General features: G+C 56.2%; 1 protein-coding gene across 2 annotated transcripts in view; it reads left to right on the forward strand.

The window, feature by feature from the left end:
- Positions 1-13,140, forward strand: part of Igdcc3 (immunoglobulin superfamily DCC subclass member 3) — a 34,604-nt gene extending 21,464 nt beyond the window's left edge. The window contains exons 3-14 of one of the 2 annotated variants that reach the window (XM_003463503.4): positions 5,410-5,554; positions 5,712-5,842; positions 6,081-6,218; positions 7,575-7,733; positions 8,394-8,559; positions 9,221-9,468; positions 9,586-9,750; positions 10,021-10,212; positions 10,301-10,405; positions 10,790-10,928; positions 11,027-11,234; positions 11,463-13,140. In XM_003463503.4, coding sequence (XP_003463551.2) covers positions 5,410-5,554; positions 5,712-5,842; positions 6,081-6,218; positions 7,575-7,733; positions 8,394-8,559; positions 9,221-9,468; positions 9,586-9,750; positions 10,021-10,212; positions 10,301-10,405; positions 10,790-10,928; positions 11,027-11,234; positions 11,463-11,660 — 1,994 coding nt within the window. In that variant the 3' untranslated portion in view covers positions 11,661-13,140. Of the gene's footprint in view, positions 1-5,409; positions 5,555-5,711; positions 5,843-6,080; positions 6,219-7,574; positions 7,734-8,393; positions 8,560-9,220; positions 9,469-9,585; positions 9,751-10,020; positions 10,213-10,300; positions 10,406-10,789; positions 10,929-11,026 lie in introns of both variants that reach the window. The other variant, XM_063243253.1, reaches the window with a different exon arrangement.
- The last annotated feature ends 3,625 nt before the right edge of the window (positions 13,141-16,765 follow it).

The raw sequence follows: 16,765 nt of genomic DNA on the forward strand, positions 1-16,765 counted from the left end.
TTTTGTCTTTTGAGTTAGAGTCTCACTGTGTAGTTCAGGCTGGCCTTGAGCTCACTTTGTAGCCCAGGCTGTTTTCAAACGCACAATGATTCTCCTTCATCAGCCTCCCAAGTGCTGGGATTACAGGTGTGCACCACCATGCCCGGCACCTTTTCATCTTGTAAAACTGTGCAAGATGAAACTCTTGTTTCCTATTAAACAAAATATAATAATACCAATATTTCCCATTAAACAATAATACGTTTCCATTTACCCTTCTCCCCAGCCCCCAGCAACCATTATTTGACTTTCTGTCTCTACAACTTTGACAATTAGCTACCTCATATAGAAGTAGAATTGAAAAAAAAAAAAGAAGTAGAATTGGCCTTTTTTATGACTGACTTATCTCTGCATAATATCCTAAAAATTCACCCATGTTGGAGCCTGTGTCCAAATTTCCTTCTTTTTAAGGCTGAGTAATATTCCATTGTAGGTAGAGGCTATAGTGTTGTTCACCTTTTTATTTGCCAATGGACAAGGGTTGTCCCCCCACGTTTTTTAAAATATTTTTTATCGATACCAGGGATCGAACTCATGACCGCCTGCTTGCAAGGCAGGTGCTTATGCCACTGAGCTAAATCCCCAAGCCGTTTCCCCCTTTTATATGTGTAAAAATGTGGCCATGAGCATTATTAAATATCTCTTTGAGTTTCAGCTTTCAACTGTTTTGGATAATACTTTCGGGTAGAATTGGTAGATTATATGGTCATTGTTTATGTGTTTGTTTGTTTATGGTGCGGGTATCAAATCCAGGACCTGGTACATGCTAAAAATAGGCTCTCAGCTGGGCATGGTGGCTCACACCTGTAATCCCAGCACTAGGAAGGCTGAGGCAGGAGGATCATTTCGAGTTCGAGACCAGCGTGGGCTACAAAGTGAGTTCAAGGCCAGCCTGAACTGCACAGCGAGACCCTGTCTCAAAAAGACAAAAAAAATAAAAATAAAAATAGGCTCTCTCCTGAGCCACACTCCAGCCCTGATTTTTAATTTTGAGGACCTGCTATAACGTCTTCCCTAGCGGCTATATCATTGTCCATTTCCCACCCATTGAGGGTTCCAGTGTCTCCACTTTCTCATCAGTCCCCATTTGTTTTGTTTTGTTTTTGTATGTGTGTTGTTTTGTTTTGAAATGCAGACTCTGTGTTGTCTAGGCTGATGCTAAACTCCTAGACTCCAGAGTAACTGGGACAAGAGTTGTGTGCCACTGTACCTAGCTTATTTTCTGTATTTTTAATACAACTCATCCTCGTATGCATTTCCCTAAAAATTAGTATCTTTTCTGTCTTAACATATTACATTTTCTTTTTCTTTTTTCTTCTTTTTTTGGGAAACAGTCTCACTGTGTAATTAAGGGTGGCTCTGAACTCACTAGCAACCCTCCTGCCTCAGCTTCCTGAGTAGTGCCTGAATTACAAGCGTGTTACATGGTTTATACTAAGCTTTCAAAATGTCTGTGTTATACTAATGGCCCATCTCAATTTGATCCCCTATCAAGTACTTCACCATTGGCCACTACACAATTGAGTTTTTTGTACCTGCAGGTTCCAAATTCTACATTCAACCAGATTAAAAATATTTTTTTAAAAAAAATTGGAGTCTGGAAGTCCAACTCAGTGATAGAGAACTTACCTATGGTGTGGGATCCCTTGGTTCCCTCTCCATCATGGCCACAAAAAGAGAGAGAGAGAGAAAGAGCATTTATACTGAATATATGCAGACTTTTTTTTGCTGTTCTCTAAACAATACAATATAAGAACACAATATAAGAACAATTTTCATAGCACTTGTATTAGTTATTGTAAGTAATCTAGAAAAGATGTAACATAATACAAGAGGATTGCATAGGTTGTATGCAGATATTCCAGTAATGTATAGAGCATCCACACATCTTGACATGTTCAGGGGATGCTGACTCCTGTGGGTCCTAAGTCAGTACTTATTGAAAACTGTGGCTCTGGAGGAAAAGCTGGGGGCAGCGGGTAGTGGTGGGTAGGATTCAGGCAGTGATGGGTGTACGCAGTTATATAAGCTGCCAGAGGAGGGGCGGGGCATCACAGAAGCTGGGGTCCCTGATACTTGGCAGGACCGATACTTCTGAGTAGTCAGAACGGCTGCACACAGGGGCAGCCTACGCCTCACACCCCCAGCTCTCTGCAGGGCTGTGTTTCAGATTCTCCATCCACGCTGGACAACAGCTCTCTTTACCATCACGCACCAGATAGGAGTCTGGCTGTGGCCGAAGGGTGAGAGGCCGGAGCTTCCTTCCTGGCACTTTGGCTGGACCCTCGGCGGCCCCCCTGCCTGTCTGGAGCCTGTCTAATCAGATCCAGGCCTGACCTTGCCAGAGGTCCTGGGCCAAGAGTGAGGTCCCCACTATGCTCTCTGAACCGTCCTAGAGCTGGCTCTCAGGAGACCCCCTCCTCCCCTTGGGGTGATTTATAGGGTGTCCAGGAACCGCTTCCTGCCTGGCTCTGCTCCCTCCGTCCGGCCAACTGCCAGGGGCTCACTCTCGGCCCCTCTGTCCCTCCAGCAGCCCGGGAGGGCAGACTCCTTGCTCCTTGTTTGGGGACAAAGTTGCTCTGTTCTTCCTCTTTCTATTGATTTCTCTCTAATGGTCCTCCCAACTGGTGTCCGTTGCTCCCTCCAATCCCCCAGCTTGAAGCAAGGGTCCCCAAATTGTCCCCCCAGACCAGCTAGTGTCAGCAAGAGTGTAAAGCCATTCTCTAAACAGTACAATATAAGAACAATTGTAAAGTGTAAAGCCAAGATCTTCCCTCTTGAGACTGCAGAAAGGCCTCATGACCCTGAGATCCTTCCTCCCCAACCCTGCAATTAAAAAGGAGCCTGTGGGCAGGCGGCATGGTGGCACACACACACAACTGTAACCCCAGCACTCAGGAAGCTGAGACAGGAAGGTCGCCCTGAGTTTGAGGCCAGCCTGGGGTACACAGTGAAACCTTGTCTCAAAAAAAAAGGAGCACAGGGAAAAGACCAAGGTGGTTGAACTGAGCAGCCCACCTGTGGCTGTGGCTCCAGATGGGGCCCCGGGGGGGTGTACAGGGCTGACTAAAGTGTGGGGAGTGGAGGGAAAAGGGAGCCGTGGTGACAAGGCCAGGTGGGGGTCCCGGAGGTGTTAGGAACAATCCCTGAGCCTCTGACCGTCCCTCCCACCAGCGAGCAGAGACTGTTGGATCATTCAGTCTGAGGCCACCTAAAACTCACTGAGGAGTAAACCCAGGACCCTGCAGCAGCTGGGCCTCAGTTTCCACTTGGCAAAACAGAAGGATTTGCTTTGAAGTGGTTTTCAAGCACTTGAAAAGGCACACCTACTCTCCGATCACAGAACAGCACCACAGGTTGCTATGATGGAAGATGTGGCTAGGGCGGACCCCCAGGGGACCCCAGGACCCCAGCCATACCAGGGTGAGGAGGATCACCCTCCATATCCCCGGCCCCATCTAGTCCTAGCACCTCTCTGCTAAGTCACACTCAACTGCACCATGTCTGCTACTGTAACAGTTTAGTCGGGGTAGGTAGGTGGGTGGGGGTCTCGGGAGGCTAGACTTCTCCCTCCTGCACCCCAAGAAGCAGCGCCCCTTCCTGGGTCTCTGTCCTGGGGCCAGCTCCCAGCGCTACGTGCCTTGAGGGAGCCGGCAATGGGGTCCAGAGGCACAAAAGGCTTCAGTTCCTTAATGAGGGGGCATCTGCAGTCAGCAGGACCATTAGTTCCTGCCCCCCCATCCCTGGGGGCTTCGAGCTCTTCTCCAGCTGGAGGGAAGAGGGGACAGGCAGCTCCCCAGCTCTCCAGTGGGCAGGGTGCTAGGGGGCACAGACACAGACCCAGGAACTGGGACCACACATCCTGGCTACTCCCCCAGGCCAGTGACCAGCCTTCCTGGAGTTTGGGGATGGAGGCACCAGAGGGGCTCTCTTGGCCACTGAGCCTCTTCCGTCTCCCATTCCCTCAGGCTAGACTGCAGGGCTGTGCTCCCTGGGAGTCCTCTCATCATATTTTTGGGGTCACCAGCGGGCCACCCAGGCTCTGGTACTGTCTTTAAGAGCTGTACCTGCATGGAACACGCACGCTCCGTAATGGACACAGTACACACTGGCCACTGGAGGTGCCAGATTGAAGCTCCTGTTCCCATATAGGTGCCACCCAGGCCACATGAGTTTACCACATCCCCGTGCTTGCGCACAGCAGAAGGCATACCCATCCCAACACTCCCAGGAGGCCCCTAAACAGGAGGAGGCTGGGCTGAGATTTTATGCATGTTTATATTTAATGAACCACATGCAAATGAGATGGAGAATGCGCCATAAAGGAGCCAGGCCCTGGGGACTCTGCGTAGAAGGGCACAAAGGCCAGGCCTTTGGAACAGCCTGGAGTCCACAAGAGGCCTGTGACTCGAGGGGGCCTGAGAGGGTGCCAGGGGCTGTGAGGAGGGCTGCCTGCCACACCAGGGAGACCCCAGCAGGAGCGGCAGCGACAAGCTGCAGAGTCCCCGCTGCCGTGGGGGAGGGTGCCTTCGGGGAGGTGAGCGACTGTCCTCGTTGATGGAGTGCCCCAGGGAGGGGCTGCCGCCTGGACAGATGGCGCGCCGCCTTCCCGCACTCGAAGCAAAGTGGATTTTAATGCAATTGCAGCCTTGGTCCCGAAGCTGGGAGCCCAGGCAGGCGGGTGGGGCGCTTCCCCCCAGCCACACTGGGAAGGGCTTGGACATGGGGCAATGAGGAGGAGGGCACTCTACCAGACCTACACTGGGGGACACCCCTGTGCACCAGACCAGCCAGCAAGTTCAGATCCCCAAAAGGTGGAGAGGGCTCCCTGCATATTTATGACACATTGAAATGTAGATTGGTGGGTTTAACAGTCTTCTGAGAGCCTGGCTCCCTGGGGCACCACCCTCTTAGAGCAAAGGGAGAAACTGATCAAGAACCCGAGGAGGGGGATAAAAAAGGCAAGGAGAAGGGACCCTGATGCCCAGGGTCTGACAACTTCGTGGTGTCCCTGCTGGTCCACGTTGGACTCATCAGTCCCCTCCCGGGGCTTCTGTGTCCCCAGGAGTAAACTGTAGAAGGGAACACCAAGGCCTTGCCTTCCAAAGGAGGGGTTGATGCAAATGAATCCCATAAAGTGGGGAGCAGATTTGGGGGCAGTGATTTCTCTGGGTGGCCTCTTTGGCCAGTTCTAGAAGACCCACAGCTTGAAACGTCCTGCCTTAAGCATGATCACCCGGGTTTGCCCAGACCTTTCTCAGAGGAGCCCGGCTAGGCCTGTCCTGTCCACCACTGATGGGAGAGGAGGGCACACGCGGGCCCCGGACCCCGCCTCCCCAGCTGGCCTCACCCACCCGCTCTCTTCCCCAGCCATGTCAGACTTCCACGTGCACCCCCAAGCCACGGTGGGCGAGGAGGGCGGCGTGGCCCGCTTCCAGTGCCAAATCCATGGGCTTCCCAAGCCCCTGATCACGTGGGAGAAGAACAGAGTGCCCATTGACACGGGCGATGAGAGGTGAGTCCCACCCCGGGGACAACGTGGCCTGCCCTCCAGGCTCCTGGACCTGCCCGGTCCTGTCCGTGGGACAGTACGCGGGGCCTGGGCTGCGTCTCTGACACTCATTGCCCTGTGGCTCACGGTACCAATGGTTGCACCACCCCCCACCCCCCAGGTACACGTTACTGCCCAAGGGGGTCCTGCAGATCACAGGCCTCCGGGCCGAGGACAGCGGCGTCTTCCACTGTGTGGCCTCGAACGTCGCCAGTGTCCGGATCAGCCACGGGGCCAGGCTCACCGTGTCAGGTGGGGGGCGCGCTGGCTCCTAGGTGCATACGCAGTGTTGGCCTAGCCCGGGGCTCTGAGCTGGAGCTGGGGCTGCAGCGGGAGCTCCACAGTCCCCTGCTGGGCCATGGGAGTCCCCCAAGACCCCCCCCACACACACACACACACACTGGCCCTGGCGTCCTTGTCTGTCCTAGGTGGTGGGTGGGAAGGAAGAAGTTCCCAGGTCGAGTGAGGGAATGCGCCCTTGTCCTCCCAGGCTCAGGCTCGGGGGCCTACAAGGAACCAACGATCCTGGTGGGGCCTGAGAACCTCACCCTGACCGTGCACCAGACCGCAGTGCTGGAGTGCGTCGCCACGGGAAACCCGCGTCCCATTGTGTCCTGGAGCCGCCTGGGTGAGCCTCAGCCAGCAGCCGGGCCCCTGGGGAGGGCCGGCCTCCTCGGGTCCCATCCCCTGCTGGGGGGTGGGGGACGAACTCTGAATCCTGCCTGCTCTCAGTGGGGCTCGGTCCCCAACTGCGGGCTGGGTCCCCTCTCTTGCAGTCGCCTCCTTTTCTCCCCTCCGAGGGGCAGGCTTAGCTCCCTGGGTTACCCTGGCATCCTGCCCCATCACCCCCCCCCCCACGACCTCTGCCGCCTGCGCTGACCCTGTCTGCACCGGGCCCCTGCCCTCTGTCCCCCGGCCACACCCCCAGCCATGCAATCCCAGGTCCCTCAAACTGTTATCCTCACTGCAGGGGTCCCCCTGCCTCTAGCCTGGCCCCCTAAGTCCCCCAGCCTAAATCCCTGGGCAGCTGAAGGAAGAAAGGAAAGGGTGCAGATGGGCCCACATTGTCTGAGCCCAGAGGTCACCGGGGAAGGAGGCTGCGAGGGGTGGGGTGGGGTCGCATTCACAGGGACACTGCCACATTGTAGCAGCTGAGTGATGGGGAAGGAGGGGGCCCCAGGCAGGATAATGGAGTAGATTTCACCACTTCAGGGCCTGAATGGGGAGCTGTCGCCTTGTGTTCTGACTGCACTAATCTGATCCTGGGGTGGGGGGAGGGCCCCGGTCCCTGGGAGAGGTTGGGAAGAGTGGCCTCACCATCAGGAGCAGCCACTGGGCCCTGCAGGGAACATCTGGTCCCATATTACCCAAGGCATGATCCATCAGGAGGGAGAGAAAGGCTCAAGGACCTGACAAGTTTGGGAAACCAAGTTCACCAGGTCCTTCGACTGCAGGACTTCTCAGAGCCTTTATATTAGTGGCTATTGTGAGCCAGCACCCAAGAGTGGGGTGGGTATTCGACCATGGAACTTTTTAAAGGGAGACAAACCAGGCTGGGAAATTGGATCCAAAGCCCTTCCCATGTGGCTTGAGAAACAGGAGTGGCTTGCAGGTCAGCAGTGAGTCAGAGGTGGCGCTGGAGTCAGCACCCAGTCCTTTTTCCCTGCTGCTTCCAAGCAGAGAAGGTGTCACACTGGGGCTTCCTTAGCTAGAAGTGGTGATGCGAATCTGTCAGCCCAGCATTGGAGGAGGCTGAGGCAGGAGGATTCTAAGTTTGAAACCACGCTGGGCACCTCAGTGACTTAGCAAAGCAGAAAAATTGAAAGGGATGGGGCTGTAGCTCAGTGGGAAGGCCCTGGTTCCATCCCCAGTCCTCAAATAAGAAAGGAAGGAAGGAAAGAAAGAGCAGAAGGACAGGTCAGGGCTCCGTGAGGCTGGCGGAGGGTGCCCTGTCCTCTAAGCGGCTCGCCCCCTCCCTTCGCAGATGGCCGCCCCATTGGGGTGGAGGGCATCCAGGTGCTGGGCACAGGGAACCTGATCATCTCCGACGTAAGCGTGCAACACTCGGGCGTCTACGTGTGTGCAGCCAACAGGCCGGGCACGAGGGTGAGGAGGACAGCTCAGGGCCGGCTGGTGGTGCAAGGTAGGACAGCATCCACTGCACGTGGCCCTCAGGAGCCCTGCACCCGCTTCCTCTTGCCCTGTTCCTGTCTCCTTGGCACCCTGGCCCCAGGCCAGGCAAAAGCAACAACTCTGCGCCCCAGGGACACATGCTGGGGATGCAGCCAACCCTGCCCCTCCGCCTCGGAGTCTCGGCCACTTCCCCCACCTGGTCGCACGCTCCCTCCCTCCGGCCGTGTCATTCACACGTGTGGTGCTGCCACGCTCACGCATGCCCTCATACCTGCACGACCAGCCCGCCTCATCCCGCCCCAGCCCTGGGCTTGCTGTTCCCCTCCCAGGGGTTTCCTGGGGATGTGCCCTGCCTGGGTTAGTGGAGGCTCGAGGCCTGGGATGGGGGGCAGGACCCAGGGCCTGTCTGTCTCTGTCAGTACCACTGTACAGTACTGTACACAGTACAGCCAAAGCCAGGTCCTGAGTTTTCTAACCATGTCCTGAACAGGGAGCCCGGCTTGGGGGTCTTCGGATGCCTACATCAGCCTTTCCGGGAGTCATTAACACTGCATCCTCTCTTGGGTCCAGCTGGGGTGGGCAAAGGAAGGAGCTGAAGAGGAGTCCCCGGGGGTGGCTGTGTGTAGACCCCGCCTCCACCCCCACGACCTCACTCACTTCTCTGCCCCAGCACCCGCTGAGTTCGTGCAGCACCCACAGTCCATCTCCAGACCGGCAGGGACCACGGCCATGTTCACCTGCCAGGCGCAGGGGGAGCCTCCGCCCCATGTCACGTGGCTGAAGAATGGCGAGGTGCTGGGCCCCGGAGGCCATGTGAGACTCAAGAATAATAACAGGTAGTACGCCCTGCATGCTGGGTGACGACGCCCCAGCACAGGCTGGTGAGGGGAAGTGATGCATGTCTGTAATCTTAGCGCAGTAGGAGGCTGAGGCAGGAGGATTCCAAGTTTGAACCCAGCCTGGGCAACTTAATGATTTAGGACCAGGGGATGTTTTTTTTTTTTTTTTTTTGGTCTTTTTCATTTTTATCGATACCGGGGATCGAACTCACGACTGCCTGCTTGCAAGGCAGGTGCTTATGCCGCTGAGCTAAACCTCCAGCCCCTAGGAGCAGGGGATGTGGATGGTGCCTGTCACCAGAGCAGAGCACTGAACAGGAAGGATAGAATGGGATTTTTTGTTCTTTGGTTTTTTGCAGTTCTTTGAGACAGGGTGGTTCTCACTGCGTGGTTCAGGATACACTTAAATTCATTATGTAGGCCAGGCTGGCTCTCGAACTCACAGTGGTCCTCCTGCCTCAGCCTCAGGAGAGATGCACATCAGGCATGCACTGGCACACGAGGCTGGAGGCACAGATTTGAGCCCCAAGCCCGCCCCAAGATGCATTATTCTGGAGGGACTCAGTTTCTCAGGCTCTCGGAGGGGCGACCTTGAATCTGGCGACCTTTGGCGGACGCTGGGGGAGTCAAGGACCTGCGTTCTCCCTGCATCCTGTAGCACGCTGACCATTTTGGGAATCGGCCCTGAGGACGAGGCCATCTACCAGTGCGTGGCACAGAACAGCGCCGGCTCATCCCAGGCCAGTGCCAGGCTGACTGTGCTGTGGGCCGAGGGGCTCCCTGGGCCTCCCCGAAATGTCCGGGCCGCCTCTGTGTCATCCACCGAGGTCCGAGTGTCCTGGAATGAACCCCTGGTCAACACCAAGGAGATCATAGGCTATGTCCTGCATATCAGGAAGGCTGCCGGTGGGTCCTCAACTCTGCCCCTTCTCCGCCCTGCACCCCGGCTGCGTCTGTGTCACCAATGCTGGCCAGACATCCTCACATCCTTATACTCCCCTGCCCTGCCCTTTGCCTGGCCAGATCCTCCGGAACTGGAGTATCAGGAAGCAGTCAGCAAGAGCACCTTTCAGCACTTGGTGAGCGACCTGGAACCCTCCACGGCCTATAGCTTCTACATCAAGGCCTACACACCCCGGGGGGCCAGCTCAGCCTCCATCCCCACCCTGGCCAGCACCCTGGGCGAAGGTGAGACGGGATCTCAGAGTAAGGCCGCCAGGTACCCGTGTTTAAGTTGTGCACTGCACAAGAGACTTGACCTTGAGACCTAATAGGGGCTGGGTCTATTTGTGCCCCCTCATGGGGCACCTTTTTCTAAGGCATGGGAAAGTGCCCTATGGGTACTGTAGGCCCAGGGCCAGAGGGCAGAGCACCTCAGCCTCCCGGAGGTCCAGGTAGGAGGTGGAAAGGCAGAACTTAACTGAGTGCTCACACCTTGGCCTCTTTCTCCACCCCAAGCGCCCGCCCCACCGATGCTCTCTGTGCGGGTCCTGGGCGGCTCCTCCCTGCAGCTGCTGTGGGAGCCCTGGCCCCGGCTGGCTCAGCATGATGGTGGCTTCAAACTGTTCTACCGCCAGGCGGGCCAGGCCTCCTTCGCCGGCCCCATCCTGCTGCCAGGAACCACCTCCTCCTACAACCTCAGCTGGCTTGGTGAGGGGGCTCCCCTGGGGTGGGACACGGGGTACAGTGAGCGCCCGGGGCGGGTTGGAGGGTCCATCAACAGCACCCATTTTCTCAGACCCCAGCGCCGTGTACGAGGTGAAGCTGCTGGCCTATAACCAGCACGGGGACAGCAATGCCACCGTCCGCCTCGTGTCCCTGCGGGGAGCATCGGACAGGACAGGTGAGGGTGCAGGCTGAGCCTGGGACCCAGGAAGGACAGGGCTGAGGGGAGCGTGCCAGACGGCAGGGTGGGCCGAGGCTCTCCTCTGTGCAGCAGAGCTGATGACCTGCCTTGTAGAGAGTGCTCCACCGGGGCGGAGCATCCTGCGACGCGCAGTCCCCTAAGCCAGCACTTGAGAGGCCAGGGCAGGACTAAGTTTGAGACCAGCAGGAGAGGTGCTGTTGCTGGTACTGGGCACAGAGTCAGTGCTCTATAATTGGCGAAAAGGACAGAAAAGCTTGGGCGGGGGTCACGGAGGCAAAGTCACAGGGCCCCGCAGAGGAAGGACTCTTCATGGGCTGGAGGTCTGGGGGTGCTTCGAGCCCAACCTGCCCCTCTCCCCAGCTCTGAGCCCGCCCTGTGACTGCCGGAAGGAGGACGCTGCCAACCAGACGTCTACCACAGGCATCATCATTGGTATCCACATTGGGGTCACCTGCATCATCTTCTGTGTGCTTTTCCTCTTGTTTGGCCAGAGGGGCAGGTGGGTCCTAGGCTGGAGTAGAGATGGCTTTGGAGAGGGGGCCTGGGGCTGGCCCTATCCTCTGGCCCTGCTCCCCCTAAGTCTTGCTCACCCCACAGGGTCCTCCTGTGTAAGGATGTGGAAAATCAGCTCTCGCCTCCCCAGGGTCCCCAGGGCCAGAGGGACCCTGGTGTCCTGACCCTGAATGGCATAGCCCAGAGGGAGCGGGGTCAGCTGGGCCAAGAGGAGAAGCGCGTGGATGCCAAGGAACTGGAGCAGCTGTGTCCCCCAGCAGGGGTGGTGGGGCGGCCGAGCCCCAGTCCCACTGTGAGTGCTCCCACCCCTAGCCACAGTCCCTTGAGCACATCCCCTTCCTGCCCTGCATTCCTGGTGGCCATAGACCTCAGTCACCAGCCTTGTCCAAACTCTAGATCTGCTCTGAGCACACAACTCAAGCCAGGCAGGGAGGTCGTGAGACCCCAACCCCTGGGTGGGATGCGGTCTGACACTGTCCCTCCTCACGCAACACCTGTGCGACTGGCCCTGTCCCCACAGGATCCTGCAGGTCTTGCCACGTGTGAGGAGACCCCGCTGTCCATGCTACCACTTCAGGGGTTCAGCCTTGTAGAGGGGAGGACAGTGCAGGCCAAGGCCCCCTGTGTGGACCCCGTGGCTACCCTGCCATCCCCGGATGTAGGCCACCGTCTCCTCCCTGAAGGACAGGCTGCCCAGCTGGCTCACTCGGGTCAGTAGCCAGGGTTCGGCCAACTCTGAGGCGGGGAGCCCCCATTCTCAGGTCCCGGGCAAGATTGCTCCTGTCACATGGAAGTCAGAGGGTCCTGGGGGTGGCCCTGCATCCGGTCCTGCGTCTGGGAGCTGGAGGGGACCCGCAGGAGCCCCGATTCCTGGGCTGATGTCTCCTCGCTGCTGCCTGGTGCCCATGTGGCTTGGAAGTGAACGAAAGCTTTCCTCCGAAAAACTGAAACTGAAAAAGAGAGAGGAAGAAGAGAGAGGACGGTGAATTAGACTCCGAATAGTTGCCCCTGCTGCGCCGCTGTGCGTGCGCCTGGTTTTCTCAGGATGGATTTTGCTGTGTTGGCTCTCAGCACCTACCTCAGCCGATATGAATGTCGTGGGGAGGGGCCGGCACCCAGGCCCTGCCCTCAGAGCCCAATGCACGCCTACCTCAAGCCCTCCTGTGGCTCCCCTCCGCCCCCATCGTTGTCCAGAGTGAAAAAAACAAAAAACAAAAAAAAATATGGAGCCCCCATCTCCAGGTGTGAAAGAAGCCATCTACCTCAAGGCCCAGAGCTCTGTGGCCACCTGTCACTGGACCTTCTTCCTGGCCCTCGTCCTCCTCCGCCACCACCCCGACAGGAGGCCCAGGGGGCCAGAAATAAAGATGGAATTGGTCAGAGAGAAAATGTGAAAGAAGCCAAAAATAAGAGGGGACTCGCTCCTCCAAGTACGAATTGTCCCAAACCAGCCTCCTCCCAGGCCTGCTGCCTGTGCTGTGTTGCCTGCCTCCTATCCACCCCCGTGACCCTCTCAGCCAGCCCCCCGCCATCGGGCTCCCCGGGGCGCTTCTGAGGCTGCAACGAGGGACCTGGGCTGGGCCAGGCTGGGCCGGGCCCCCAGAATGTATTATCTAGGGACAGCGTGTGCGGGGCGCCCAGGCCTCTGTGTTGGCCGCAGCAGCCTGACCCCTCAGCAGATGTGGCCAGGAGCTATTTTTATACGAGGTGTGTTTAAGGGTCATGTTCCTGTGACTTCGTTTCTCTTTTCTGTTGTCTTGTTCTTTAAATGACTTAGGTAAAGAAGGAAGGAGACAAATACTATTTTTGGTTACACTCAGAACATTTTTTTAAATAGCAGAAAGAAAACTTTTTTTAAAAAAAGAAAACAAAAAGAGAGGTGTGTTTCTTAAGAATGAGATGAAAACATTTAAGTTCTGATGGACCCCTGTCCCCACCACGACCCTCTAGGAGCACCCCACCCTGGACTTTAGTTAATTAGCCTAAGAAGATAGAACCTGTGGTGTTTTCCTAGCACACTAGCATTGTGTCCCTGTGGACTCCAGAAGGCCGATCCCTCCTTCTCCCAAGTGACAGCGTCCCCTCAGTCCAGGCCTCCTCTCCGTTGGAGAGGTAGGGCTGGGGCCCACCTGGCCTGGCCTGGGTTTTGTCACACTCTCCTCATGTTGACTGAATAAAAGTCCTGTTGCCAAAGTGAACCTCGAGTGTTCTGGTGGCTCCGTCAGGTCCTGGGGTTGGGGTGCTGGGCAGGCGGGACTTTCCTTCATGGACCGGAGCCTGAGATGGTGCCGTGAGGTGGCACCGACTAGGCTGTGCACAGAGTCCTCGAGCACCTTTCCAGGAAGCTGTGCTAGTGAGCATCCTGGAAGTGGTAAGGATGTGACACGAGGGAAGGAGAAGAGAGTGAAGGGACCGCCCCACGTCTTCCCTCGACATTTGGGGGCAAGCTCCCACTTGATGGCTGGGCCCGGTTCTCCTGTGAGGAGCCCAGGACGCCACGGTCACAGCACATGAGTGTCGAGGGCTGCGCCTCTGAGGAAGGACTGTTTTTCTTTCATCTTAAAGGCTTTGACTGGGTGACCTTTCCAGGCCCACAGCCAAGACCCGTGGCTGGCCCCTCATTCCTCCATTGTCCTCTGGATCCAGCTCCTGAAGCCAGGGCTTGGGGCTGGGGGTTGCTCGCCACTGGCCAAGGAAGCCTTGGCTTCGTGGCAGCCATGTTGGTAGTGGTCCTGGCTGCCCTCCAGCGTAGCCAGGCCAGGGAGTCGGGCAGCTGCTGTGGGATGGAAGGTCAAGGCTCACCGTGCGCTGGGACAGCTTAGGGAGGAGGGCCTCCAGGGCTCTCAGCAGCTCCTGAATGAAGGCCCGTGGCAAGGGACCAGGCGCTGGCACAGAGCTACGGAGGAAAACTCCTTGGTCCCATCCCAGGCTGGGCTGCTTTCTTCTTGGGTGAAGCCATGGGGGACTTTTATTGCAGAATCTTGGGCGTCATCGCTGTCATGGCCACCAAGGCCTTGGTCAATGGAGCTGAGACTGGGATGTGAAAACACAGCCCAGGGAAAGCAAGGAACAGAGATTTCCCTTCCCTCCCCAACACGGGGTCTCTGTCTATCGGGGTGGAGATGGGGATCCCCACACCAGCTGGTGGCTCAGTTGGCCACATAATTTCAGGCCTGTGCACCTGGGTGCAAGCCCAGAGCTCAAGCCTGTCCCCGCCTGAGAAGTGCAGCCCTGGTCTGGGTACAGATGCACAGCCCAGCTGGAGCGGGGGAGGGGTGAAGGGGCGTTTGAACCCCTGGCTCTGCCGCTCCCCTCAAGTAGCCATGAGGAGATAATATCACTGCTGTAGGCCTCAACTTCCCCCTCTGTAAAAAAGGATTAATATTGCCCTACCTCACAGGGTTGCTGGCCTAGCCTGCTTCTTCACAAAAATTGATAAGATGGTTGTAAAATACATACGAAATCTGACCTCAAATAGCTAAACCCACCCTAAGAACAAAGTTGGAGGACTCACTCATCCTGAGTTTCACACTTACCACCAAGCTACAATGATTAAAACAGACACAAGGACAGACATCCACTGAGAGTCACTTGTGCTGCTGAGCTAAATTCCCAGCCACCAATTTTTTTTTAACAAGGGTGCCAAGCCCATTCAATAGAGAAAGATTTTTTTTTTTTTTTTTTTTTTTTTGTCTTTTTCCTTTTTATCGGTACCAGGGATCGAACTCACGACTGCCTGCTTGCAAGGCAGGTGCTTATGCCGCTGAGCTCAATCCCCAGCCCCGAGAAAGAATTCTTTTCAACAATTGATCCTAGGACAACTGGAGAGTCACACACAAAGACAATAATTTAGTCCCCTATCTCACACCATATATAAAAACTTTAATATGTGTGATTCAGAGTAAGGGGCCCACCTACGTGCCTGCGGACCTGGTTCCTTCCCTTGCACAGCCAATGACTTGGTGAAATATTCCAAAGATCCAGTGGTCTTTTCTTTAGTATAGTTCTTTTGAAAAGGGTTTCACACTGTAGTCCAGCCTGGCTTTGAACTCACTATGTGGCTCAGGCTGGCCTCATACACAAAGCTATCATTCCTGCCTCAGCCTCCTGAGTGCAGGAATTGCAGGTGAGGGGCAACACCGCTGGAATAAGCAGGGAACGTGTGGGAGGGCAAAGTACCCCCGGAGGTGGGGTGGGGAAGAGGTGGGATGAAGAAGAAACTGAGCTGTCCCCGGCCAGGTCTCCCAGGATCCGCCAGGGCTTCTAGTCCCAGCAACAGCCTGGGAGCTCTGCATCCTGGGACCAGAGGCTGTGATGAGAGGGTTTTGCTGCCCCCTAGTGGAGACAGCAAGGATTACATCGCTGAGGATGGAGTTGCTGGTTCCTGGTTGAAGGAAGCCATTAGTTGTGTTGAGCGCTGAGCAGAAGACTGACAACTTCGGGGAGCTCAGGGTCTGCAGGTTGGACTAGAAATAGCCACAACCGATTCAAGTGCTCAGATGAGCTCCAGCCACAAGCCAGGGCGGGACCCGGCCCTCGGCCCCAAGGGCGTCAGTATATGTGGAACCAAATGACTGCGGGTCTTGGGCATTCGAGGAAAACTCTCTGTAGCTCTGCAGGGGGAAAGGAGTCATGGAGTGGGGCTGGGCTTTCTGGGGAAGGGAAGGGGCCTCCAAGGGCCTCCTCCTCCTCTTCTCTTCACCTTCTTCTTGTAAGGCCCTGGGGATTGAACCCAGCACCTTCACACTGAGCTACATCCCCAAACTTTTTATTTTTTAATTCTTGAGACAACATCTCATTAGGTCATTAAATAACCCAGCTAGGCTGCCCCCTGCGATCTTCCTGCCTCAGCCTCCCAGAGTGCCAAGATTACAGGTGTGCCCCAACACTGCCAGTTCAAGGAATCCTTCTGCGCTAATGATCATGCTGCCTCTGCTGTTCCTTCATATGCTTTTTGGTCACCTCCAAAACACAGATGAGTCTTCAGATGACCTCAGAACGGGCAGGGCTAGACCCACCATTGTCCTCTCCTTTGGTGGAGAGAAACCACCCGTCCCTGTCCTCAGGTGTCTGGTGATTAGTATGCAGGTATGGAGGAGGAGGGGAGCTGGGAGGCTGCTGAAATCAGCTAAAATGGAAGTTCTCTGTTTGAAGGATCTGGAGAGACCCAGGAATGTCAGACAGTCCCCTCTTGTGGTGACCTGTAATGTGGAAGGATCAGGAACCTGCTATGGCTCCCCTTTGCCCTGGGGCAGAGCAAGGTCTTCAGCCTGGCCCGCAAACTCTCCTTCCCCAAGAGACAGTGCTGCCTGGTGGTTAGGAGCAGGACTCAGCTTTGTCATTCTGGCTCACTGTGACCTCACGGGCATCCCTGGACTTGTGCCTTTGTGTCCCCCCCAGAAGCTGTGGGTAGGACTTCTGCAAGCAGGAAACAAGCTCCTGGGTGAAGCGCTTGGGCCCAGCCCAGGGCCTGTTACTAAGGCTAATCATTCCCTACGTGCCTCAGCAGGACAGTGACCCCAGGCTGCTCCTGTACTGGAAGAGGTTCCTTCGACTTGGAGCCTCCCCCGTCACCCCACCTTGCTCAAGGTGCCCGCCCGGCCTGAATGGCCAGTGATGTCTTTATCTCCTTATGACCTGGTGGTGCTGCTGCGGAGTAGCAATACATTCTTCACAAATGCACGTGGAAAGAGAGCCAGAAAGAGGGAAGGAGAAAGAAAAGAGAGAGGGAAAGAAGGAGAGAAGGGGATGAAACAGGAGATAGAGGACAGACGGGGTGAGACGGTGCATGCCTGTAATTCACAGCTACTCAGGAAGCTGAAG

The sequence above is a fragment of the Cavia porcellus genome, unplaced genomic scaffold, assembly GCF_034190915.1.
Source record: "Cavia porcellus strain 051 isolate PalLab524CR breed Dunkin Hartley unplaced genomic scaffold, mCavPor4.1 scaffold_37, whole genome shotgun sequence".
Taxonomy (NCBI): Eukaryota; Metazoa; Chordata; class Mammalia; order Rodentia; family Caviidae; genus Cavia; species Cavia porcellus.